This window comes from Trichosurus vulpecula, chromosome 3, assembly GCF_011100635.1.
Source record: "Trichosurus vulpecula isolate mTriVul1 chromosome 3, mTriVul1.pri, whole genome shotgun sequence".
Classification (NCBI taxonomy): Eukaryota; Metazoa; Chordata; class Mammalia; order Diprotodontia; family Phalangeridae; genus Trichosurus; species Trichosurus vulpecula.
In genome coordinates, this window is record NC_050575.1 from 177644556 (window position 1) to 177672489 (window position 27934).

The 27934-nt window shown below is 37.7% G+C and overlaps 1 protein-coding gene across 1 annotated transcript; it reads right to left on the reverse strand.

Annotated features, from left to right (window-relative positions):
- On the reverse strand, positions 1-27934 carry PCMTD2 (protein-L-isoaspartate (D-aspartate) O-methyltransferase domain containing 2). The gene is made up of 6 exons (XM_036748626.1): positions 27592-27934; positions 22497-22828; positions 17060-17162; positions 15586-15757; positions 11511-11634; positions 1-5249 (listed from the first exon to the last, which is right to left on the reverse strand). Exons 2-6 carry the CDS (start codon positions 22801-22803, stop codon positions 4867-4869), a joined length of 1089 nt encoding a protein of 362 aa, XP_036604521.1. The 5' UTR covers positions 22804-22828; positions 27592-27934; the 3' UTR covers positions 1-4866.

The window sequence follows — 27934 nt, forward strand, 5'->3', positions numbered from 1 at the left end:
TAATAACCAATATTCCTTTTTAATATACTTTGCTGGAAGTTACAATTTTTTTTTTACCTTTGTGACTGGGAAAAAAACAACTTTGAATGTACTTATATATGCAAATGACTTTGAATGCATTTTTATAATTCTAATGTCATTGATAATGATGCTCATAAATCCCGAGGGCACAGCATAATCTTAAGAACAAAGAATGAATATAAACTTGGCCATTAACCACGTAGTCCTTAGTCATCCTAATTTAAATGGACCTTTTGGGAGTACCAATACAGCAAACACTTCTGGTCTTATTTATATTAGGATTACAAATGTAAATGCAAGGTAATCTTTTGTGTTGTCAGATATTCTCCAAAGATTCTCCACATTTAAAGATCAAATGTTTAGCCAGAAGTCTACTAACACAGGACTAGACCATGCTACTTATGCATTAGACAAAGGATACATTTTTTATTCAGTGGAAACATTAGCAGCACAGTATATACAGCTTTTATTTGTAAAATGATATTCCAAGAAAAAGAACAGTTTTCATACTAGATCTAGCTAAATACCATGAACTAAATACCAAACATAGACAAGCAACAAGTTGACATTAAGTGACAAAAATATGTAGGGTTAGTTTTTTAAAACAGCAGCACTTTAGGTAAACAGGAAGTTAACAGTTACATTTCTGAGCCACGTGTGTGGTTCTTTAGTGTGACATCACCAGCTCTGCAAGATCTTAGATTTCTGTATAATGTTACACCAGACACAGCAGTAGACACAGGAACCAGGTGGCTTTTATTTACTGCTGATTACAACCTTGGCCTCAAAGAATCAACTGATGCCTTCCCTTACAGATGACCTTCCAGTTTCCAGAGAGATAAGGGTTTAAATAATCTGGATGGTACTAATGTCATAAGGTATGTAGATGATTAAATTTGAAATTCATGAAACAGGGCTTAGTCTTTGGCTGATTTGGATAACCCTGTCTCTTGCCTGGCAACATGTCACAGTAAGTGCATTTAAAGACACAATATATAGTTAACCTTTATTTTCAGACTTAGACCAAAGAATAGAAACATAATTCAAAATGGGACCTGTAGAGCATTTATAGGTTACTAAAAGGATATGTGTATGTATGTATATGTGCTCTTTATACACATATGCATTTTTTACATTTTTCTAAACTATGTAAGAATTTCAAATTTTTACCTATTTCCCTTATATTACATTAGATTTTTAAGGCTCTTTAAAATGCACAAAAATTTCCTCTTTATGTCAAAACCAAATGAAAACACAAATTGCTTAAACATTTAAAGAAAAAAATCATCACTGCATTTCAAAGCCTTAAAAAAATCAAATAAGTGTAATTAAAAGGGCAAATGTAAATATTTGAATTATAAAAAAGGGCAGTGCTAATAATATAATGTTGAAAATACTGAGTGATGTCCATTCTTCCATTTTCAGGAAGTGCATTTTTACTTGAAAGTTATTTAAAAAGCACAAAAACAAAACTGTCCTCCTTTGAGATTCTTAGGATAAAGTAGACTGGATGACAATAAGATATGTAGTAACGAGTTAACTTAAGTCTAGTTTTGTGGATGACCCCAGAAAAATAACCATTTTTCATTGATGTTAGAAAATATTAAAACTGGGCTGGTGACTCAATTAACCCTTGCTTGCTACCAATCAGCTTACTGCTGGTGAATCAAACCTGATATGCTACTCTCCCTTCAAAGTGCCTAGGTTCCAAGCATATCCTGAATAACTGAAGAGCTGAGTAATTATTGTAGTCATTAGCCTATTAAGTTCTTTAGAATCATAATCTGCCTATGCCAATGTCACATTAGGAACTAATTATATCTTCAATTCTACTGTGAATGAGTCTGAACTAAACTAAACTATTTACCTGAATGGAAAAAGAGAATTTCAGAAAAGTGGAGACAAAAAAAATCAGTCCAATTCTAGCATAAGAAAGTGGATGCAAACATTAAAAAGAAAAAAAAAGTAATTTCATTAAATCTCCAAAAAGAAAAAGTTAGGTGAAGTTCTTTTCAAAATAGCACGATACAGAAGCAATGCTAAGAAGGCTAAAACATCTTAACTGCATTTATTGATATATGTTCTATACACTCATGTATATGAGCTCAATAAAATTCATGTTTCATATTACTTGCAAGTTCCAGATCAGTAAAACTGCCTTTTCTTCTTTCTATATACAGATTTTGATTTTCAACTTACATACTTAAGATTTACATAGCTGAAATTTGCTTTGCACAAGTCTGTGACCTTACTACTTGTCAAGACTACATCACATAATATTTAAAACATAAAAGTAAACAGAAGTCAGAAAACCAGGTTACAGTATACAGTATTCCATAAAAGGGCTTATAGACTATACAAAAAAACATTATACTATCCTTAATCTGTGTAGAAACTGAAAATAATCCTATTATACTAACCTACAGTGCAAATGCTTAAGCAAAGGAGAATGCTATTTACAATTCCCCTTTATTTTTGCAGGCTAAACACCACACCATTTCACAGTTATATATTACACTTAAAATTCTTCTATCAGTTTTTCTGTTTTGACAACAGCACAACTGGACATGAAAACACAAACCGCTTGAATATTTTGGTTTTAAAAATAGAAAGGGAAAACCATTTTCTATGCATTTTAAAGAGCATTAAAAATCCTAAAGTAATCAAAAGGCAAATGTGGTGAAAGTCTGAAATTCTTATATAACTATAGAAAAAAACTGAAGATAGCCAATGTAAAGATGTACTAATTATATAACAAATTTCACAGATTTCAGATGACTATTTACTCCAAATTGTTTATGTCCATATAAATTACACGTAAATGGCAAATTATATATAGCTATCAATATGTCACCTAGTTGGTGTGTATGTGTGTATATATGTGTATGTATATATACATATATGTGTGTACATACATATGCATATGTATATCTACACACACATACATGTACCAATTAGATTTCTCCACACTAGGACCTGTAAGGAATGAACTGGTAATTTGAAAACTGAAAATCTTGGGAGATGAAAATTATGGGTAACTTTGACATTGAACCAAAAGGCTAATGAATGTAACAACATATAAAGTTTCCTTAATAGTCTAACTTTATGATAGCTCAGGACCAGACATACCGACTTTTCCTTTTTATTTGGCTACACAGATTTTAATTTGTGGTGAAAAAAATTGTCAGCACACAGACTAAAGATCCGTTGAGTAATTTTAGAAAATTACCCAAATCAACAGAGATCAGTTAGCACAGAGACACTTGAATTTACCCTGCAATTTCAAAGAGCTACATAATATTTAATCACAAGACACAGTCAATGTGAATTGGGTGTTTAAATCTTAGACACTTTGAAAGTTTGGTTTACTGTATACATTTTAGGCTAGTTATGCCTTTTGGAGCATGTAAAAATGACAGGGAAGTAAACAAAAATGAACAAATATACTTTGGATCAAGCACTCTAATTCCAGTGTATCTCAAAAGTAGTCTTAGATAATTGAAAGGTTTTTCAGTCAGGTTATCTTGAAGACTAGATCATTTTCTCCACTTGTTTAGAAAGACTGAGAACTCTTTCCCCTTTTTACTTTTACACTCATCATAATCTGGGGAAAGTTTAATTTACAATTCACTGCAAGTTAAATTCCTCTAACATAACTAAAATTTTAAAGATCTATTTTTTAAGAAAAATTATTTTTTAAAAATCTAGTTTTGTTGGAACTATAAAAGCTAAATCTCATTACTCTAGTTACAGAAAAATACTAAACTGAGGTCAAGAAAGCAGGGACTGTCTATAGGGAACATTGTCACTAATTACGTTCTGAGATTTTTCATCTTCTATACATTCTGAGAAACTGAGTAGTCAATTGCTTCAGAACAGTATTAGTTTTCATCTTCAGGTCAACCACATTTGGGTCTGTATTGCATATTCTTAAGAATCAATCAGGTTAACTTAGACATAAAGAATATGTGACATCTCTCAAAATACTCTTTCAGGAATTTCTAAAACTATACTTGACAAAGTTTTCAGAACTTAGCTTATAAACTCTTCAGACAAAAATCCATAAAGGATTTCACCTACATATGATCCTCACTATGTAGAAACAAAGTTGGGTAGTTTGATGTATTTCTGATTTGCATTTTCCAATTAACATCACTCTCTCTTTAGAAAATTTACAATCTGAAAACTCACAAAAGCTTATCTATTTACTTATTTATAATCTGGTTAAACAGGCTTGAAACAATATTTTCCACTCTAGTAAATTATATGAAGAGTCAAACTTGGTGCCAATGATTAAGGGCAGATACCACCTAAATTCAGATTTCAAACCTGGACATTTAGAGTATCGCCCCCCAGAAGTGACTTTGTGTACTTGTAAAATTTGTGCTTTAGGTGAGGGTTTTGGAAGAAGCAAAATAATTTGAATCATCAGTTTTCATTTTAATTACACAATATATACTATTTTATGCAACTTTGTTGCAGAGTAGTCTTTAGGGTGCTGCCTAGAAACATTTTAAACTGGAGTTTAATTTTAAAGCATAGCTGAAATACAAAACAGCCTTGAGGTGATTTTCTTTCCCCTCAATGGAAGAAATATTTGCTTCTAGGCAGTTTGGGTTCACCAGGTCTCTTTTAAAGGAAATCCTGCTATAAGTTTAAAAAAATTAGCACACCACCAAGAAACTAGGAGAAAAAAATGAGGATGTTTAAATATATAGCAGTCACATTCTCCAGCCAATCTATGCCAGGGGTGACCATATTAACAGGTAAGCAAGTCATACACATGTTGTAAGGCCCTCACCACTTCCCCGCTTATGTATCTTTTCCTTAATATAAATAGAAAACTTATTTTTCTCTGTAATAAAGCAGGTAATATTTCAGAGGGTCAGGCAAGGGCAGACTCAAGACCTTTTCTCTCAGAAAGTTTACGGGAGGATCTGGCTTCATTTCAGGCACATTCTTTTCCTCCTCTTCCCTCCTTTCTTCTTCTACATCCTCACAATTGTTGTTGTCATCAGATGTGTTGGAAATACGACTGGCAAAGACTTCTTTGTCCAAGAAGACAATAGTTTCCATTCGACGGCGTCGAACTCGCCTTCGCTTAAACCTGGGTGGGTTTTTCAGTCCATTTCCACTTTTGCTCATTGTTTCTTGATGAATTATCTTTTTAATAGTTCCTCGGATTGCAATTCGAGCTAAATCCTGGAGGCTACGAACAGCCAGTGGAGCTAAGATAAAGAAGAGTTTGATCAAATATCGACAGGAATTCAGCAAAACAAAATTTAATGAGATAATGGCTCACTCAAATATGCAAATTAATTTAAATACGTGGATATTTTAAAAATACTTGTGAAATCTGAGTTTTGGCAAAGCTTACCAAATATCAAAGTATTTTCTGAAAATTATATTAAGCAGTCATAATGTTTTGCATTCACACAGGACCCTGTTAAAACCTAGGCCTCCACTTTTCAGAGACGAGGAGAGACACCTGAACCATCAGACCACATGAAAAGTGAGAACTGGGAATAAAAGTTAAGATTCACTCTCCTGGCCACAACATTTAATTTCCTTCCTATATGTGATTACTTTCTTGGGAGGTTCTGGGTTAGTCAATCCAAGAGAACAATCAAGTAGAGCCGTTCATTTAACAGAGGTAGTATTCTCACTGTTTTTTGAAATCTAGAACTACTGTACATTTCACAAAATAGAGAGAAGCAAATTGAAAACTATAAAAAATAAAATGAGGTCCAAGGGCACAGCAGGTAATACAGACACTGGTCCCGCAAAAGTCAAGCTCATAATTTTATTTAGCCAGCATAGGGAAGGAGTAAGAAAGACGATGACATGATCAGGAAAGAGAGTAGGCCAGTTATGTAAATGACAGTCGTGGTGACATAATGGTATCCACAAAATATTAGAAGGTCTAGAAGCAGGCCTCTATGGAAGATTTACAGCCGTGCATGGACAGAAATTATAGAGGAGGATATGGTGTGGATAAATATTGAGTTGTGCCAATGGAGAGAGTACCTACACTCATGAAATCATGGTTATGTCAAAGTACTGAAAAGGAAGTCCACAAGCATTTTATTAAGATCTTTTTAACCCAAAAGAAATAAATTAATGGTAGGGGTTAAGCATATCTAAATACATTAACCAGAAATAATCAGAATTCTCAATAATATAAAAATATTCTAAAGATTACAGTAAAGGAGCTACATTCAAGTTATCACAAGACAAACCTAGAAAGAATGGCTAGGCTAATGTCCACTAAAGTCTCTACTTTGTAGTAAGTAGAGAGAGATACCTACCAAGGGAGCTTGGGGCTAGGAAGAGCTGGTTTCAAGTCCTTCCTGTGACACACACTTGCTGTGTGTCCCTGACCAAGTGGCTTTAACTTCTTTTTTTAAATTTTTATTACTTAATATTTTTAGTTTTCAACATTAATTTCCACAAGATTTTGAGTTACAAATTTTCTCCCCATTTCTATCCTCCCCCCACTCCAAGATGGCATATATTCTGACCGTCCCTTTCTCTGGTCTGCCCACCCTTCTGTCACCCCACTGCCATTCCCCTTTACTTTCTTGTAGGGCAAGATAGGTTTCTATACCCCATTGCCTGTATATCTTATTTCCCAGTTGCATGTAAAAAACTTTTTTTTGAGCATTTGTTTTTAGCACTTGGAGTTCCAAATTTTCTCCCTTCTTCCCTCCCCACCCACCCTCTTTGAGAAGGAAAGCAATTCAACATAGGCCACACATGTATCATTATGCAAAACACTTCCATAACAGTCATGTTGTGAAAGACTAAAATATATTTCCCTCCATCCTATCCTGTCCTCCTTTATTCAGTTTTCTCCCTTGACCCTGTCCCTTTTCAAAACTGTTTCCTTTTAATTACCTCCTCCCCTGATCTGCCCTCCCTTCTATCATCCCCCGTCTCTTATCCCCTTCTCCCCTACTTTCCTATAGGGTAAGATACCCAATTGAGTGTGTATGTTATTCCCTCCTTAAGTCAAATCCAATAAGAACAAGATTCACTCATTCCCTTTCACCTGGCCCCTCTTCCCTTCCAATAGAACTGCTTTTTCTTGCCACTTTTATGTGAGATGATTTATCCCATTCTATCTCTCCCTTTCTCCTTCTCCCAATATGTTCCTCTCTCACCCCTTCATTTAATTTTTAGATACCATCCCTTCATATTCAACTCACCCTGTGCCCTCTGTCTATATAAATATGTACATTCCCTTCAACTACCTTAACACTGAGAAAGGTTTCATGAGTTACTAATATCATCTTTCCATGTAGGAATGTAAACAAAACAGTTCAACTTTAGTAAGTCCCTTATGATTTCTCTTTCCTGTTTACCTTTTCATGCTTCTCTTGATTCTTGTATTGGAAAGTCAAATTTTCTATTCAGCTCTGGTCTTTTCACTGAGAAAGCTTGCAAGTCCTCTATTTTGTTGAAAGTCCATATTTTGCCCTGAAGTATTAGACTCAGTTTTGCTGGGTAGGTGATTCTTGGTTTTAATCCTAGCTCCTTTGACCTCCAGAATATCCTATTCCAAGCCCTTCCATCCCTTAATGTAGAAGCTGCTAGATCTTGTGTTATCCTGATTGTGTTTCTACAATACTCAAATTGTTTCTTTCTGGCTGCCTGCAATATTTTCTCCTTGACCTGGGAACTGTGGAAGGCTACAATATTCCTAGGAGTTTTCTTTTTGGGATCTTTGCCAGGAGGTGATTGGTGGATTCTTTCAATTTCTTTTTAACCCTCTGGTTCTAGAATATCAGGGCAGTTTTCTTTGATAATTTCTTGAAAGATGATGTCTAGACTCTTTTTTTGATCATGGCTTTCAGGTAGCCCAATAATTTTTAAATGATCTCTCCTGAATCTATTTTCCAGGTCAATGGTTTTTCCAATGAGATATTTCACAGTCTTCCATTTTTTAATTCCTTTGGTTCTGTTTTATAATTTCTTGATTTCTCATAAAGTCACTAGCTTCCACTTGCTACAATCTAATTTTTAAGGTAGTATTTTCTTCAGTGGTCTTTTGGACCTCCTTTTCCATTTGGCTAATGCTGCCTTTCAAGGAATTCTTCTCCTCATTGGCTTTTTGGTGCTCTTTTGCCATTTGGGTTAGTCTCTTTTTTAAGGTGTTATTTTCTTCAGTATTTTTGGGGGGGTCTCCTTTAGCAAGTCAATAACTTGTTTTTCATGATTTTCTTGCTTCACTCTCATTTTTTCTTCCCAATTTTTCCTCTACTTCTCTTACTTGCTTTTCCAAATCCTTTTTGAGCTCTTCCATGGTCTGAGAACAATCCACATTTTTCTTGGAGACTTTTGATGTAGGCTCTTTGATTTTGTTGACTTCTTCTGGCTGTATGTTTTGGTCTTCTTTGTCACCAAAAAAAGATTCTATAGTCTGAGTCTGAGTCCTTTTTTGCTGCCTGCTGTTCCCAGCCAACTACTTTACCCTTGAGCTTTTTGTCAGGGTATGACTGCTTTTAGATCGGAAAGTACTTTGTCCCAAGCTTTAGGGGCCTTGCGCTGCTGTTTTCAGAGCTACTTCTATTCCACAGTCATTGCATGCTCTGCCACACCAGTGCTCCTCCTCCCCCAAGAACTGCCAACCAGGACCGAGACCCAGATCCAAGCAGGGTAAAGCAAGAGAGCCCTGCTTCTGCACTAGCAAAGCAATTCCTTTACTACTGCTCTGATATGCCACTTGATTCCTCCCACTGTGTGGGCCAGGGACCTGGGAAGCAGCTGACTCTGGAAGCAGCCGCCAGAGCTTCCTGCTGCTGCCACTGCAGCCACCTCCATAGCCCCCGGGGCTGGGGCCAGACCTCGCACTTCTCTTACCCAGATCCAGAAGTTTTCTTACTAACCTGCTCCATTGTCTTTGGCATTTGTGGGTTGAGAAGTCTGGTAACTGTCACAGCTCAATGATTCAGGGCCCTAAGGCCTGCTCTGCCCCACTTCCAGTCTGGTCTGTCCTGGAGCAATAGACCCTTCCCAGCGACCATCCAGGCCATCTTGGGCTAGAGACTTGTTTCCCTCTGTTATTTCATGGGTTCTGTAGCTCTAGAGTTTGTTCAGAGCCATTTTTTACAGGTGTTTGGAGGGATTTGGGGGAGAGCTTAAGCGAGTCCTTGTTTTCCAGCTGCCATCTTGGCTCCACCTCCAACTTCTTGATATGTTAGAAAATTCTTTAAGAGTCTAAGTTACAGAAAAATTACTGATCTGATTTGTGGAGAGAACTGCCATAATAGGAGTCCTCCACAGCAATAAAATCACAGGTCTGAACCAAAAAGAAAGGAATGGCAAGAAAGAGACATTGTAGGTCCATGAAGAAAAGTCACTCCAGACTAACTTCATTTTCTTTTTCTAACAGAATACAGATACAGTGTAACTGGATTTTAGCAAGTCATTTGACAAATTCTTTCATGGCACCCTTGTAAATAAGAAAGAAAGAAAAGGACAGACAAGGAGGATATAAAACTGTTTGAATGACCAGACTCAAATAATAGCCATTAATGAGCTGAAGTCAACTCGTAGAGAAGTCTCAAGTGGACAGCCCTGAACCCTTATCCATTGCCCTGTGGTGGTCAATAATTTATCAACAATTTGGAGACAGGCATAGATGGCATAGTAATAAAATGTGTAGAGCACACAAAATTAAGAGGAGAAACTACCATCTAAAGTCCAGATTCCTAAAGATGGGCCAAATCTAGTAAGAAAATATTTAATTGGAATAATCTTAGTTTTATACTTGGGTTAAAAAAAAGTCAACATGCAGAGTGGGGGAAGCCTGGCTAGACAACAAGTAACATGAAAAAATTCTGTAAGGCTGAGTGGACTATAAGCTCAGGAAAGACAACATGACATTAGTTAGGCTCAATTAAGAGAGGCACAGTATCTAGAAGAAGGGAGCTGATGGTCTCACTTTCTCCTCTTTAGAGGACATCTACAGGATTTTATTTAGTTCTATACAACACATTTTTGAAGAATATTAACCAGCTGGAGAACATCCCAAAGGAATCTACTCCAGGAACCCTGCTTCCAGCCCCAGGCTCCATAGCCATTATTCTGGGAAGCAATCCCTAAGGTGATAGGACCTGTACAGCCCCAGCCTCCTCAACGGAAAAGATATAAGGAAGTGGGTATGTTTAGTATGGAAAAAGTCTGTAGGAATATGAAAGTGGTCTTCTACAAGCTACAAGCTGTCATGTGAAAGAACTTGTTCCATTTGGCTTCAGAGGGCAGAACTAGGAGCAACAGGTGAGAGTTATAAGCTGATGTAAGAGAAAAATTTCTTCCTAACAATTACAGATGTCCAAAAGTGAAATTGGCTGCCTCTGGAAAGAAGAGGTTCTCCTTTACTTGGTATGTCTGCTTAGGTACAGATGACCTCTTGAGGTCCCTTGCAACTGTGACATTCTATAATTCTGGGTCAGTAAACTATATGGTCAGTCATTTTCTGTAGAAAACTCTCTGTCTCTCTCTCTCCCCCTCCCTCCCTCCCTCCCTGTCTCCCTCTCTGTCTCTCTCTCTCTCTCTCTCTCTCTCTCTCACACACACACACACACACACACACACACACACACACACAAACAAATGTCAGTTTGAAGATTACTGAAATTCCATTTCCATACTGAGCTGATTCCACTGGCTGGAAAAAAAAACCAAATGGGACCCTGAGTTGTATCTCATTTTAAACATAAATAAGTGCAAATATATATCATTTGGTAACAAAGACAGAGCAGTTAGTCAATGAAAGGCGAGAATGCTATGAAAAAGCTGTACTTCTCCTTAGGAATAAAAGCGGTTAAAAGACAATTAATTGTCAAATAATCAATTTTACATAATGAAATGTAAGAAGTATATTTAGTGAGCATTCAGTCTAATAGAGTCAGTTCTAACCTGTTACTACAGGTGGTAGTAGGATGGAGGAAAGAGGCAGAAGCTGTATTTAGTGTGGGCATAGACAGGTTGTTCTGTATGAACAGCCATAGTGGATTAGGGTTGGGAGGGTAGAGGGTAAGAACCAGGATGGCCACCTCATACATGGACTAGCAGAGTTTCTCTGTACCTGACTTTTCTGTCCTGGAACTAACCACACTGTATACTTCCCCAAGCAGTCTTAGGAATGTACAACTCCCATGATTCTGTGGTTGAGTTTTTGGCTTTCTCACATCTTCTTTCCTTCTCTGTACCTCCCAGTTTCACAGTTCACAGTTCACTCTCAAGAAGTTTATAATAAAAGGGAAACTGGTTGTCTAGGGTAGAGAGGAAAGTGGAATCTGATGATGTAGGCACATTCATATGAAACTCTGCCTAAAATCCAACTGCAATTAATTGTAAAATTTTAAAGGTTTTTTAGTTGAAGATAAAATGTGATATACAGTCAAAATTTTCAAATAATTTTTGTTCCAGTCCCTGGTCAAACAGAACAGAAGATTAAACCAAATATAAATCTTTGTACTTACGCAGTTGCACAAGTCTTGACTTTCCTGAATCTGAATGACTAGGCTGGATCAGAGGAGCAAAAGAAACAGCCAAAATCTTTTTAGTCTCCCAAGCAGAAGGACCCGTTCGAGTTATTTTAGTCAGCTGTCCCAAATACAAAAGGAGAAAAGTTTTAAATATTGGGCTATTATGTAAGGAGTTTAAAACAGTTATTCTTAAAATCTAAAAGATAAAAAAAGGCATATCCTTTGACCTGTGAGAATGTTTTGAGTTTGTCTTTGTATCCTCGGTGCTTTGTGTGATGCTTGGCACATGATAGTGCTTAATCAATGTTTGTTGGTTAATTGACAGACAAGAGAAAGTCTAAGCTAAATAATAATAAATAACAACTGAAAAAATACAAAGTGAAAGTAGAATGAAAGGAATATAGGTTTAGAGGCAGAAGGGATGATAGAGGTCATCTAATCCACCTCCATGATTTGACAAAAGAAGCAAAGGGCAAGGAAAGTTAAGGTTCACCTTAAGCAAGTTAAGTATCTGAGGCAATATTTGAAAACAGGCCTTCCTAACTCCAAGTTGGCTACATCACACTGCCTCTCAAATAATAATAGTTCAGATTTAGAGAGCCTCGAGGTTTACAAAAAGCTTTCCTCATAACTACTGCAAGTATTAATACTGCAATTTGCAGATGTGGAAAGCAAAATTCAGAGAGGCAAATGACTTGTTTATAGACACATTAACTATGATTCATCAAATCCAGGATTCAAACTCAGATCTTTCTTGACCAGCACTAACAGGTGATATAACTTGATCAGTTCCATGTCCTGCTCATGTCTGATGAAAATCACTCAACTAAAACCTCATTACACTTATTTTAGCTACAACATGGAATTCAGCATAACTTTGCAATTACTTAAGAAACAATGCTCTACTTATAAGAGTCCTGTGATAGGGATCATCCGGTGTGCAATGTTTTTGAATGTTCCCAGCTTGCTAAACTAGGTCAGAGCACTATTTTCACTCTAGGGCTTATAGAAGCAGTGTTTATGTGCAGTGTTTACATGCAATTCTTAGCTAATCAAATCTAAGCTGGTAAATAAATCCCCTAAGTAAACGAGATTATAAATACTGCAAAGGTGAGGAAGACAAGTCTCCCTGACACTTCCCTTCTCATACTCTGGTTCCCTGTGGTAGCTTTTGGTTAAAGAAAACATGAGAGCTAATTTCACTTTCTAGAGTACCGTTACATTGAAAGCCCATGTGGATTAGAACACAGATGAATGAGTAACTAAATTAACTTTTCTGGTAATATCTCACACTGCTAATGCATGTTGCACCACAATGTTTTTGTTTAGAACACAGAGTCCAAGTGCTTTCCAAAAAGTAACTTCATTTTGTTGTTTTTATTGGTGCCTTTTCTATTAACAACTCAGTCATGGCCAGAAATACCCCTCCCCTCAGTGAGCCTTTCCTGAAGGCAAAGAAAAATAGCTAAACAAAACCAACTGACATGGAAACTGCGTATATAATATTCTACATCCATGGTCTCTCCACCGATCCAAAGAAAGGAAGGAAGTACGTTTCCTTATCGCTATCTGCCAGGATCAAGATGGATCATTATAATTACACAGTATTCAGTTTCCAAATAGCAACATTTTCATAGCCCTCTTGAAAATGCGGCAGTTGACAACATGCACAATGCCCTTAGGAATTTTTAAAGGGGAAATGGATCATTAATTCATATTTTAAAAGTCTAGAATCATGAAACTGCTCCCAAGAAACATCATTTTAAAATTATAGCAAAAACCATACTAATGCAGTCTAGTAATTTAAAATAAAATAAATTTGTTCCTTCCAAAGTCTACAAATTATAGACTAAACACAATGTAAAAGAATATGTATTATCAATTACAATCATTTTATGGTGTTTTGCTAAATTATTTTGGGGGATGTAAGTGTGAGTTAGATGGAGTTTGTATGTCATGTCAAAACAAAATCTGTCAATTTAAAAAACATGTACCCAGAAAATGTTACAGAAAACATTAAATTTAAAACTGGGTATCCTTATTCCTCTGTGACAAAGATAAACACAACTCAACATTTATTTGGTCATTATTTCAGTAGTCAGCCATTTCTAAAAAAGACAATCATTGTTTTTAGTAAGATCAAGGTTTGCTATTTCTCTACCAGGTAAAATAAGATGACCTAATGGGCAATGCCAATGGACATTTCTCTGTCTTTGTATCACTGACTCCCCCTACCCCTTATAGATTTTCTGCTCTTTGGGCTCCAGATACTGCACTCATGAATACAATGGGGAGAGCAATGGATTTGGAGACAGAGAAAATGGGTTCAAATCCCAGCTCTGTTCCTGCCTGTGAGACCTTTAGCAAGACACTTAGCCCTTCTGGGTCTCAGCTTTCTCACCAATAAAAAGATGCCCTCCTTCTAGCTCTAAATCTGTCCTCCTAATCTCATAATTCTCTTGCTGCTCTATTCCTTTGGTTTCCTCATCCTCTCCCTAATACCTTAATGCAGGTATTCCTCAAGGGCCCATCCTCAGCCCTCATTTCATTTTGCTCTTTGCTTTTCCCCTTGGCAATCTCATTCACTCTCACAGTTTCAAATACCACCTCTCAGCAGGTGATTCCTCAATTTGTTTGTCTCCCTTTAACCTCCCCCTGAGGTCCTGATCCATATCTCTAATTGGTTATAGTAATTTTCTTAAATTTTTTTCTGAACTAAAACACTAAAAGAGCATGTTCAAATATATAGCAGAACATATAAAGAGGATTGTATATGAAACTGTGAATCTTCATTTCATGCCACTTGCTTTTTAAAAAAGTATATAATAAATTCCACACATTACTTAATTAACAAATATCTGTTGAATATCATGGAAAAGATCTGTCCCTAAAGAAATAAGAACAACATTTAAGAACACTGCATGCCTCTTCAAATCAGGTTTACTAAATGAAAAACAACAGCTTCCTGATAAAGCATGAACAACTATGCTCTAACCTTATTATCACTGTGCTGTATGCAAAATTATTCACCAAATTAAAATACAGAAAGCGAATACTAATAATACAGGAGGAGTCACTCTGTTAATGTCCCTATATTATTCCTATTGTAGCAGTGATTTTCCTACAGCTTTCATAATGTGACAAGTTCTTTTTTTTTTTTTTTACAGCGTCAGGTTGTTTCTAACTATGCGTTAATTATTTCTTGGCAGCTTATGATCCCAAACCACATAGGTAAACAGAATGTATATTCCTGGGGGTCCCTTTGCAGAGTTTTGCTTGAGGGCCTTTAATATAAATTTATGCCACTGCTTCTAATTTTATACCTTGAATATTTTTTTACTATCTCTCCTTCTCCCTTTTCTTTACTATCACTTTAATTTACTAGCCGTTTTTGCCTGTGAATAACTTGTTATAGTGTCTTTGGATGGGAGGAGAAAATAGCATATAAAGCTAAGGACTGATAAAGACATTTCATCTCTAGCAATGGCGGTTACCCCAAGATCTGCTAGTGTAGGAAATGATTATTTGACAAAAATGAGGAAATTAGTAGACTATGCCTATGCTAACCACTCTGGTCCCAATTCAATATTTATGTTTTACTGATCCTGCAATGAACCCAAAGTGCTGACCAAAGGATCAAAGATTCGGAACTGAAAGGGACCTCGAAGGTCATCTAGGACTTAGTTTCATCACCTCTAAAACGAGGATAGACAGAGCAGATAACCTACAGTAAGGTCTTTTCATCAGCTCTAAACTTATGATCATTTCACAGATCATTGACTGAGTTCAGGGCACAGTTTCTCTGTGACACATCCAATAAAGGGCACTCCAGCCAGAAACAGTATGAAGTAAGGGGCATAAAAGAGGGTGAGAAATGGTAGTAAAGAACATTCAAGTTCTCTATCTTTGACATACACTGTTCCCTAGGGTGAATCTGTAACTCGATTCTGTATTTTGGTGCAGCCAAGATTATCAGTGTTTTCAGGGCAATAATAGTCTTTGAAGTACTTAACAATTGGAAGGAAGAAAGAGAGGGAGTAAAACGCTGTACTCATGAAAGTAAACTAACCTTTTCTTCTAGTGGCATGACAAGAATTCCCCCAACTTTAAGCAAACTCTTCATGTAATCTTCATGTTCTTTCTGAACTCCAGCACCACAATAAACACGATCATATTGAGTACAATCTGGAGAAATTTCTAGACAGTTGCCCGTAACAAAGGAAGGTTCACAGAATTCAAACCTGAGGGTGAAGAACATTTCATATACCTTGTTTATACTGCAACAAGTCTAGAAGTATATAAGCAGCCTTATTTTATCACCTCAGCCTTCTTTAGGTTTAAACATATTCATATAGCAAGCACTTTATAGTTTAAACAATCTTCCCGCCATCAGAGAGGCAGCATGGTACAGTGAAAAGAGCATTGGACTAGGAGGTAGAAGTCATGGGATGGAATCCCAGCTCTGCCACCTCTAAGTCAGGTGACCTTGGCCAAATCACTCTCCACCTGAGTGGAGAGTGGGAGAATGGGGAGAACGACTTTATACTACCTACCTTTTAAGTCTGAGAATGCTAGATTTATAAAACTATTTAAAGTAAGTCTACTTTATGTAGGTAGGTTACACATAATTATCCCTATTTTACCAATGGAGAAACTGATGATATGGAGCTAAGTGCCTTGCTTGAGTAAGTGGCAGAAGCAGAAGGAGAAGCCTAGTCTGTTGACTCCAAGTCAAGAGCTCTTCCTACTCTATTACAAACATTCTCAGAGATGTTCAAATATTTGGACACAGCCAGCATGCAGTGATAATGTTGAATAGACTGTACTCTAAGGATAAAATCACAGAGTTATACAACATTAACTGAAAAGGCTAAATACCTACAGTCAAGAAATAAAACAGTTAAGCTGCTTATCAAAACATTAACTTATTAAAAATATACTCAGTTTTAAAATATGAGAATTCTAATAATTTAAAGTAGTACATATATTCAAAAGTAGAGACATGAACTTGTTTTTTAAAAATCCAATTACTATGAACATTTTTCTTATTTCATAATTAGATGAGATTAGTTTAAAAAAATCTTAAATCTCCTATAAGTAGTCCTTAAGAGTAAAACATTAGTGTTATCTCAACTATTATTAATAATTACTTGAGATAATAAGGGCTAGGTATGTCCTAAAATAAAAGTATATATATTTAATTTGTGTGTGTGTTAGGAACATATACAAATTGGGAATAGTTTCTTTTCTGTTTATCAATATTACGGACAAATTTGTCAATTCATCTATGTCTAGGGCTCTAAGCACTTGAAATGGAATCATTTCAAAGTACTGGATTTTAAAATGTGTGGGAATGAAACCCTGAGTGACCTCTGGAACTCCAATCCTCCCAACCTCAACCTAGCAACAAGGTTGCTAGATTCTTTTTTTAGGATTCATTAAGCAGATGAGTAAAGTAAAATGAACAATCTCTTCTTTTTTATCATCAATCTGTTAAATTATAATTTATAAACTTGGATCCAGTAAAAAAATAAAAGCCTTACTTGTCAAAGCTATCACTTGTTCTGATGAAAAAGTCCAGTTTCTGCTTGGCATACTCTATCACATCTGAATGAAGTTCTACCCCATGGTTTACACCAAAAGGACCTAAAATATTTAGGAATAAGAAAGTTATTTATAACCATAGCATGGAGTTTTTTTTGCTTATTCATTCTTTACCTATTTACTTCAATTACAAAATATCCATCTAGCTATCAACTACTCAATTCAACTCAACAAGCATTTAAGTGCCTACTATAAGGTATGCACAGTGCCGCAAAAAGATATGACAACAGATCCTGCCTTTGAGGGGCTTACAATCTACGGGGGGGGGGTGGAGGGGAAGCAATAGATATACAGACATACGGGAAGTAGCACTTGTGCTAAGCCTTGAATGGATTTTAAGAGGCATTGTTAAAAAATATCATTTAAAAATACCATAGCTCTACATGATACGCCTAGATATCCTTTCAATTTGTTTTTATTTATGTTGAATTATACGTCGAACACTTGAACTAAAGCTATAAAAGAAGTGTTGCCTAAGACATTTCAATTCTTGTCAAAAAGCTTTTAACACTTTGATATCACCTTTACTTGGAACTCTATAACCTTCAAGGTCCTAAATGCTGAAATTCTTTTCTGATATCCACTGATATCCTTTCCTCTTCTACTTCCTTACTCTCATTAAACCCATTTGTCTTCATTATCATGACATTGGTCTCCTGATCCCTTCCTGTTCTCCCAGCTCAACCATATTTACTCTATTCTCTCCTCATCGTTTAGAGCTGACCCAGAGTTCTTGAGGGAGTACAGCATAGTAGACAGAGCTGCCTCTAAGTTGGGAAGAACTGTGCTCAAATCCTACATCTGACACATAATACTTATGTGAAACTGAGCAAGTCATTTAAGAGTTCCAGGTTAACTCGCTAGATTATAAATTGCAGAAAAGATGCCAACCTGTATTGGCAGAGGAAATACAGAAAGTTGGACTCATCAATAGTTCCTATGCTGATGAAGTCCGTACATGTGTACACAATTAATACAATTTCCACTATCATCTTACTCTACAATCTCCTCATGACAAGAGCTGACCCTGGGTTCTTGGAGGCTAAGACCTGTAGAGGCCAAGTTTTCTTTTCCCTTTTTTGGCTTCTCTTGGGTCTTGATACTGGAAATAAAATTTTTGTTCAACTCTGGTATTCTCCCTATGAAAGTCTGAAATCCTTCTATTTCATTGAATAAGCATTTTCCCCCTTTAAATATTATGCTGCATGAGTGATTTTTGGTTGTAGTCCTAGCTCCTCAGCCTTCTGGAATATTATGTTCCATGACCTCCGATCCTCTAATGTTGCAGCTGTTAAGTAGTATGTAATTCTGATTATGGCTCCCCACTATTTGAACTGTTTCTTTCTGGACACTTGCAATAGTTTTTCTTTGACCTGATAAGTTCCGTAATTTGGTTATAATGTTCCTTGGAATTTTTATTTGGGGATCTCTTTCCTGAGGTGATCAGTGGATTCTTTCAATGCCTATTTTGCTGCCTGGTTCTAGGATATCAGGGCAGTTTTCCCTGATAATTTCTTGACAGACACTGTCCAGGTCCTCCTTTTGATTATGGCTTTCAGGTAGTCCAACGATTCTGACACTGTCTCTCCTGGATCTATTTTCTAGGTCAGTTGTTTTTCCCATGAGGTATTTTACATTTTCTTCTGTTTTTTTCATTTTTTTTTTCAATTTGATTGATTCTTGATGTCTCATAGAGTCATTAGCTTCTACTTGCCCAATTCTAACTTTTAAGGAGTTGTTTTTTTCCCTCAGCTTTTGTACTTCCTTTTCCATTTGGCCAATTCTACTTTTTAAGCAGTCATTTTCTTTTTGTGAGCTGTTGACTCTTTTTTCACATTTCTCTTGTATCACTCTTATTTCTTTTTCCCATTTTTCTTCTACCTCTCTTATATAATTTTTAAGCTCCTTTATGAGCTCTTCCATGAGTTCTTTCTGGGCTTGAAACCATTGCCCATTTTCCTTTGGGGTTTTATCCATAGGTAATTTGTCATTGTTGTCTTCTTCTGAGTTTGAGTGTTAGTCTTCCCTATCACCATATATGGTCAGATTCTTTTTTTGTTGTTTTTTCTTCATCATTTTTTGCCTTTTTAAAAATTGAGCTCTGCTCCCAGGATGGAAGGGGCACTGGTTCAGACTTCTTGTTCCAGGGGCTTTTCTTGCCCTGGGCTATGCTGACCCATATAATATTTCTCAGAGCTGGAGCCTGCCCACTTCCCTGGCTATGCTAGGCATTTGGGAGGTCCTGGTATTGGTATTTGCCTGCTCCATCACACCAGAGATCAGGATCTCCCACTGGTTTGGTAACGTGGGGTTTGCTGCTGGCTTGGTGGGGTTCTTCCTGTCCTGAACTGCATTTCCCTTTTATCCAAGTGAGACAGACCTTTCTTGCTGATCTTCCAAGTTTCTTGGGCTAAAAGATTGTTTCACCTCATCTTTTTGCTGCTTCTACTGTTCCAGGATTTGTTTGAGGGTGTTATTTTGTGCTTGTTTGAAGGTGAAAGTTACAGTGATTTACTGCTTACTCTGCCATTTGGCTCCCAGATGTGTCCTCAACAGTTTTATATGAACCCAGTGGTAGTATCTGCTTTTTATTCAATTTTGCAATTGCATTAATAAAAAGGAGAATTTCAAAGATGACAGATATTATGGGATCCTGAATTCTCATAATGATGATAGTATTCATATAAAGAAATAAGGACATAGGGCATTTAATCACTAAAAATCTATTTACTTAAAATATTATACTATACCTAAATATATTATAAATACTTAATGTATACAAGAAAACCGAAATAATTTTTAGATAAACATATCCTCAAAATACAACCTACATGCCAAAAAGCCCAAATCCCCATTTGAAAAAAAATGTTACTGAAACAATAAATTCTGACATCATTACAACAGAACAGTATAGTCTTCCTTGCTGCCCCCACCCCCCCAAATAGAATGTAAACTCTCTGAAGGCAGGAACAATCTATTTTTTGTGTGTATTTGTATTCCTAGGACCTGGCACAATTTCTGGCATAAAGCAGGCATTAAGTAATACCTGGTGGTTTTGATAGGTATAGAACAATCCTCAAATAGAATTTAGAATTTAAAAATTTTTTATTAGTAGTACTATTTTTGATCCATTAGAGCGGGGTTGTAAACTTTTTAATCTATGATTCTCCATTTTCCTTTAGAGGTAGGAGACATAGTATAGATCTCGGCAGCTGTTGGCCAGGTTAGGTGGTTTTCTGGTCACTGGCTCCCCTCCCAAGAAAGTGGGCCACATCTAGTAATACTAGATTTCAGATCTTTTGAAGGCAAGGATCTTGTCTTATTCATTGCATTGGTAACTAAAGTGGGACTTTCTTACTGTTTTAGAATGATAAATTAATTCGCTTTGATTGAGCCTTACTAGGTGCAAAGCCCCAGGCCCAAACCCCTAATTACTAGGTGCTAAGCCTACTCATGAAGCCCTCAGGGTCCTAAGGGGTGTTGCTAAGACCAGAGCCAATAGTAGGAGCCTAAGTTCTGGTGCTCAGACGACGTTTGATGATGGCTAAAGAGTGTATAAAAAGAGAGAACAGAGCTATTTGCTTGGGGCTCTCACTCTTGGAGGAGTGTTGATGTGGAGACTTGGAGCAGCTGTAGTTAAGAGCCCTCCAGCTTGTGAACCCAGATGTTGATGCCTTCTTGGTAACTATGAATTGTATTTGGTCTGTTTATAACGTATCTTTGTAATTTGTCTGCATTTGCTCTGAAGTTCAGGGTGCTGGCTTTTTCCCGTGAACTAAGTGAATGATATATGTATATGTTGATTAAAGTAAAATTATTAACCCCTTAACGTTGCTTTCCTTAGTAAAGCAGATCAAAAGAACCTGTGCTGGCAGCATTCTTGTTGTTGGGCTTGTGTTGGTCTTTCACCCCCACAATGGCTGCTAGCCGAATTGTTGCAACATTCAGCCCTGTGATTGTTTTTTTTTGTTTCTTTGCTGTTTGTTGCTTTTTTTTTTTTAGCAACTAGCATGTAGTAGTCACTTAGATGTTAGTTGAATGAATCCGCAATAAAGTACAAAAAAGACATGTAGTAAGCACCTACGATATATATCTAGGGCATTTTGCTAGCTGTTAGGGGAAATATGAAGTTTAGAACAGGCAAAGTCACTACCTTCAAGAAGCTCATAATCTAGTAAGACACCAACAGACATAAATACACAATATAAATGCAATGGAAAGTAATAAAACAGTGCTCTGTGAGGTAATGGGCAGAAGGTGTTAGTAATGAGGAGATTAGGGAAGGTTTCATGGAGAAGGTGGTATTTAAGTTGGGTTTTCAAAGAAGGGTAGGAATTCAAAAGACATAGGGGAAGGGAGAGCATTCTTTGCCTAGGGAAAAACTTAAGTAAAGGCATATTGGCAAGAGAGCACAGTAAACATTCAGGGTCAGAGTTGTCCATTCTGGAACCAAAAGCAGAGAGTAAAGAGAAATATGAGATAAGGTTGGTAAGAAAGGATGGCACCAAGCTATGGTGGGCTTTGAATGACAGTTAGGGGCATTTGAATTTTAAAAAGTAGGCAGCAGGCATAGACCCACTAATGATTTTTGAGTAGAGGCCTGACAAGATATGGACATAAGATGATTCTAGCAGAAGCACAAAGGATGGACTGGAAGCGGAAAACCTATAAATTATGTTAATGTTAATATGTTCAAATGTTCATGTTAATAGTTCAAATGGTTCATAATAAAGGTCTATACTCAGGTGGTGGCAGTAACCCATGCTTAGCATAGTGCCTGGCACATAGTAAGCTTTAAGTACATACTGAGTAACTGATTGATAGGATGGTTTTGAGGGATACTGTAGAGACTGACTTGAAAGAACATGGTAAAGCAAAGGATAAATCAGTGACTGAGTCTGAACATAGGAAACTGGGTGAATGAATGATGACCGGAAGAAAAGGGTCAAAGGGAGAACTGTGTATATGTGGGAAAATAATGAGCTTGGCTTAGGATGTGCTGAGTTTCAGATTGTGAAGATGTCTTGTAGGGAGTTGGAAATATGGGCCTGGAGCTCAAGAGAGAGAGGCCAGCACTAGAAATAAAGATTTGAGAATCACCTACATAGAAGTAGTACTTAAAGCTCTGAGAGTGAATTAACTTGGCAAAGGAGAGAATATAGAGAGAGATTATAATTGTAAGATTTGGCCATCAACTGTGGAAAATCATGAATAATCCCCTCCCTCCCACCCCCTCCCCCGCCACAGGAGTTTATGGCCAATAACATGCCTACTAACTTATATTCCTTTTATTTTAAAAGGCTACTTATCATACTGTAAAATAAATGATATAGGAAAAGAATAAAGAAATGAGTCAGATTCCCATATCCTTCTTACCTAAAATGAGTCCAACCATAGAACTGAGATAACCAGTGCCACTACCCAGATTCAAGAATGAAAGTCCAGGTTGTAGATCCAGGGCTTCCATCACTTCTGAATATATGCATGGGGCAGAAAGGTGAATATTGCCATGTTTCCACGCTAAGTCTTTATAGGCATTGTCTTTGAATTCTTCAAGATAGTAGTCTGCACGGTCAATGGCTCGGAAGGCTTGCTCTACCAGCTCTGTCCGGATATACTGTGCTTCTTTCAAGTTATCTATTAGCTCATCATTATCTTCTCCAGCACTGACAGCACCTCCCATTTTCAAGTATAATGCTTAGGAAGAGCTACGATTACAAAGGGAGTAAAGGAAAAAGAGATAAGACAAAGAAGACATGAAAAAAGAAAAGTTCTGAATACACATTCAATTAGAATTCTCAATTAAGCTATGACAAAGTAAGACCTTTCAGCAAACTTGAAAAAGGGGATAACTATATCAAGCAATCTATTCAATATATTTACCAGATATGGAAAAAGGTTAACATAGATGATTCTTCACTTGGATTTCAAAGACTAACTCTCTCAGTAAAGGATATAACACGATAAATATTATACCATGTCAAATTGTGATACTTTTTAGGACATGCAAAACCCATTTCAGGACCAACTCTATCTGTGGCTGCTACCACAATTATTTATAACAATTAACAAGGTGTAATATTCTGTGTTCTCCTTCTAGCTTTTTTAAGAGCTAAAAAAATACCTACCTTACATTCTTCTCAATTGTCTTTAAGGGGAAAACTACAGCGAACCTTCCTTTCTGAGTCCAACAACTAGTGTACATAGTACCAATGGAAACTTTTCCTTAACTTATATTTCTCCCACAAAAATGAAGAATTTCCCTTTTCAAAATTATCTTTATCTCATAAAGTAATAGCTTTATGTGACATAAGAGAATAGTAATTTTTTGCAAAAGATTTGCTTTCCGTTGTTTGGTTTAAAAAAAAAAACCAAAAACCTAACTTACTACAGCTTCACAAAATAAAGCACATCCACAGAACTTGTTGATATACTCTAACAACTTTGTCTAATTTTTTTTTAGTTTTCTATTTACAATAATTCCTTCTATTTCTGAAAGTAAAATGTGAATAAAGACATTAGAGGCCTTTAGAAAAAAAGTTCCTCAAACCAAATAAACAAAATCTGCAGTTCTGAGAGTAGGGGATAGAATTCCCTGCCCCCCCTCACTCCGAATAAAAATAAAAGTTGACTACATATAATTATTCTGCATCACCTAAAGCACGTTAAAGATGTTTGAAAAGGCTGTCAAGTATGTTGCTAAACATGAATTTCTGCCCGGTTTTACAACCAGATTTTAATTATAGTTACTATTCTTCACAATCAAGATTTATAACTGATGAGTACTTCTTCAAAAAATCCATCTACTAGAAGCTGCTTTTCCTTCTCTTAAGGCAATGCCTATGGTCAGTTAGTTCACTTGACTGGGATGTATTTGATTTTCCCTGAGCCAGTTAGCTTCATACACAGAAAATTTTGTTCTGAGAAGAGAATGTACACTTAACCCTTCTATTTTCGATATCAATGAGTGACATTTTTTTATCATACAAAACCAACATGAGATGACCCCTCTGCCTGATGCTGCTTTTTCCTAGCTAAGGCTTTAACATCCTCTCATATTAGTAAAACTAACACGAAGTGGCTATTACTTAATATTACTTAAAACTAATGCCATTAGTTATCTATGACTCTTAAAATCATAAAATCAAGCTCCAAGATCACCTTTCCAAACTAAATTAAAAGGCTTCTCCTCAAATCATGCTTTCAACAAGTTATGCCAAGTTCAATTTTCAAGGCATTGTTTTGCATCATTATTTCTATGCTATAATAATACAAGTGGACAGATTATAATGGAAAACTAATCCATTTAATGTTGTTCCACATTACAAGGCCATAAATATAACATTGCTACATCTGTGTTTTTTCATATAAATGTTTTCCTCAAGAGCCTCAACGAAATCTATTTTTCCTAACTTTTTTATCAAACTATAATTACAACTTGTAAATGCTGCTCTTTTTATACCTTTTCCAATTTTTGAAGACGTTCTTTATCCAACATTTATAACTATATTTATATTGTATATAATTATATTATAATTTATAATACCATGTTGTTTCCACACTCAGAAATCATGGAATTTCAGAGTTGAAAGGGATCTCAGAGATCATCTATTCCAGTTCTCATTTGCACAGGAATTTCCTCTACCTTATCCCAGACAAGTAGTTATCCAGCTTCTACTTGAGGACTTTCTAGTAAAAGTGACTTCACCACCTTTTGGAATAACCCATTCAATTTTTGGACAATTCTAATTATGAGTCCTAACATGGAGCCACAATTTGTCTCTCTAACTTCCATTCTTTTCTTTGCTCCTAGTTCTGCTCTCTGGAACCAATCAGTCCACAAGCATTTAAGTGCCTACTGTGCCAGGCACTGTGCAGAACAAGACTCATCTTTTATAGGCTAGCCCTTCAAAAACTTATGTTTCCCTCAAGACTTTTCTTCTCCACACTACTTCCTTGAATCAACACTCCTATGATTTGGTTTCTAATGCCCTCATTATCACCTTCCTCTGGACAAAGTCCTTTGTCAATGTCATTCCTAAAACATGACTCCCTCCCCAATGGAACATAATACTTCAGATACGATATGACCAGGGCAAGATAAAGCAGGACTATTACTTTCTTGGAGGTGGACACAATATTTCTATTAATGTTAACAGAGCCTAAGATCACAATGGCCTTTTAATTGCCAAGTCACACATTTAACTTCATTAAGCTTGCAGTTCACTTGATTCCCCCCAGATTCTTATAGTGTTGGACCACCAACTCCAACAAGAGAACAAAAAAGTGGATATAAGATGACAAAAACTGTTCTTGTCATACTCTAGCAGTTAACAAAAAAGAACTAAACAAGGGCTAATTTCTATATAATAGCCAACGGTAAACTAGGAAAAGTTAGTACAACACCCTCTCATAAGTAGCCCTCTTATAAGACCAAAAATGAGGCTTATTCCCTAAAACAATTCAATTCCTCTTCCTCTCAAAATGCTCAGATTTCATTCTCACAGATTATCTTAATATGGATGTTCTACACCAATTCTCCATAGCTCAGGTGTTTCTTTGAGGCTCACCAGGATTAACTATTTCGAATTATGTGGCTAAACAGCAGTAATTTAGAATAAACCTAAGCATCAAAGCAACCAATTTTTAAACAAAGCAAGAGATTTTGTCAGCTAATTAAAAGAAGTTTTAATAAAAAGGATCAATTTACTATAGTGTCTTCCTTTCATAATCAACTGGGCCTTTAAAAATTTAATATGGTAAGGGTAGAATGTATTTTTGGAGAGGAGTAAAAGGAGAAGAGTATGTAAGTGGAAGGTCTCCAAGGGTTATTTTTTAAAAGGCAATCTGTAACCCTTCTGGACTTAGGGTTGTATTCCAAGTTCTGCAAAGGCCTAAATGTGGTTTCAGACAGTCCTTTTAATCATGCAGGTATCACTTTTCAATTGACTAATTTAACCAAAGCCCTTAAAGTTGTAATCAGTGACCCATCCAACATTTTACTAGAGCTACCCTTACCAAAGTTGATTGTTAAATTTCCATATATTTTCTGTAGTTTCAAACTTTTATCAGCTACTCTTTACATCATAATCATCATAAAACCTTGTGAAAATGCCTTTATCTTAACGGCGGCTGCCTTTCATTGACACTTGCAGTTAAAAAAAAGCAAAACCTTTATGTATTAAAGGGATAGGGCATTCTACTGAATGGGGGAAAAAAACACCAAACCACAATCCATATACAGGAAAAACATCTTTAAGGGAAAGAACTTAAAAGCAGCATCAATTATTTCAAATCTAGAAGTAATTTAACTGTCTCAACTAGGAAGTCACAGAAAGCCAAGAACCACCCTGTACACTTTATTCAATTATTTCAAATCTAGAAGTGATTTAACTGCCTGAACTAGGAGGTCAGAGAAAACAAAGAACTACTGTACACTTTATTCCCAATGCTTAAAGAGAACAGTGCCTCGAGAGGCCCGCCTTGGGACGGGTTGAAAGCGGGTAGTGACGAGTGCACTTGTGCTGGCGGGGTGCCACATAAAGCCAGAAGAGTGAGCAGCAGCACCAGCTGGGCAAATGAGGAGCTCCTACAGAACGACTCAACATCTGGGCGGGGAGCACTAGAACCAGAGCTCAGGAAGAACCAGTGAGGGCGGCACCACCTAGCCCAGTAAGCTGCGGCCTTGGGGCTGTTTATCCCAGGAACCAAAACCTGTTCTCAGCTGCTCGCAGAGGAGCGGATGTGCGCCGCCACCCAGCAGAGGAACTGCCAGGAGGCAAAGCTAAGAGGGAGGGGAAGGCTTACTGAACTAGGAATCAAAGTGCAGGGTTCGAATCCCGCCTCCGCCCCCTGTTTGACTGGGTAAAAAGGGAAAGGGTCAAGTTTCACCAAAAGGGCTTTGGAAAGCAAAGAACCCTGGAAAGGCGAAATCCCACCTTCACAATTTAGCCCAGGGTGCGACCTTGGGAAGTCAGTCCCTCTCCGGTTGGGTTTTGTTGGAAGGGACCCGTTATTTCAAGTGTGTACGTACGGAGCTCCCACCAATAAAAACGACTCCGACAAGAGCCGCAACTTTTTCAGAGCTTTGCCAAGACCGAGGCCCAGAGAGGTAGACTGATTTGCCCAGGGTGGCACAGCCAAAGCTGTCACAGGTGGGACTCGACCCCAGCTCTCCATCCACTACCCCACACTGCTGAGGGATAAGGGGGTCCCTGAGATTCCAGAGAGCTCGCCGGGCTGGCGAAATCCCCGCCCGGGGTGGGGGCCATGCCTGCGGTGCCCCGGAGGCCGCCAGCTGAGCCCTCCTTCGGGGCCCAGGGAGAAGCCCCCACGTCGCGGGAAGGGCGGGGGGTTGCCAGGCACCGGCTCCCTCCAAGCCCGCCTCGGGGGCGGCCGCCTCCTCCCCGCCAGCCCCGGGATCCCGCCCCCGGGCGTCCGCAGCCCTCGGCTGCCTGGCCGGCGGCTCTACCTCGGGCCTCGGGCGGAGATAGGGCCTGCGCTGGGCTGCGGCCTGGAGGTTCTCGGGTCTCGGCGCTTGCTGCCCCGCCGGGGCCCGGCCCCGGCCCAGGCGCCCGAGGGCTCGCCGCCCAGGCTCCTACAGTCCGGCCCCGCCCCGATCCGCCCGACCCTGCCCTCAGCTAGGCCGCCCCCTGCCCCCGATCCGGGCTCCGGTGCTTCCGTCAGCCCCTCACTCAGCCCCAGGATCGCCGCGTCTGCTCCGCCTCCCACCGACAGCTGTAAACATCCGCCCGGCTGACCCCGGGGGTCGCCAGTGCGCCTGCGCTCCGCAACCGCTCCGGCTCGCGTGGGGG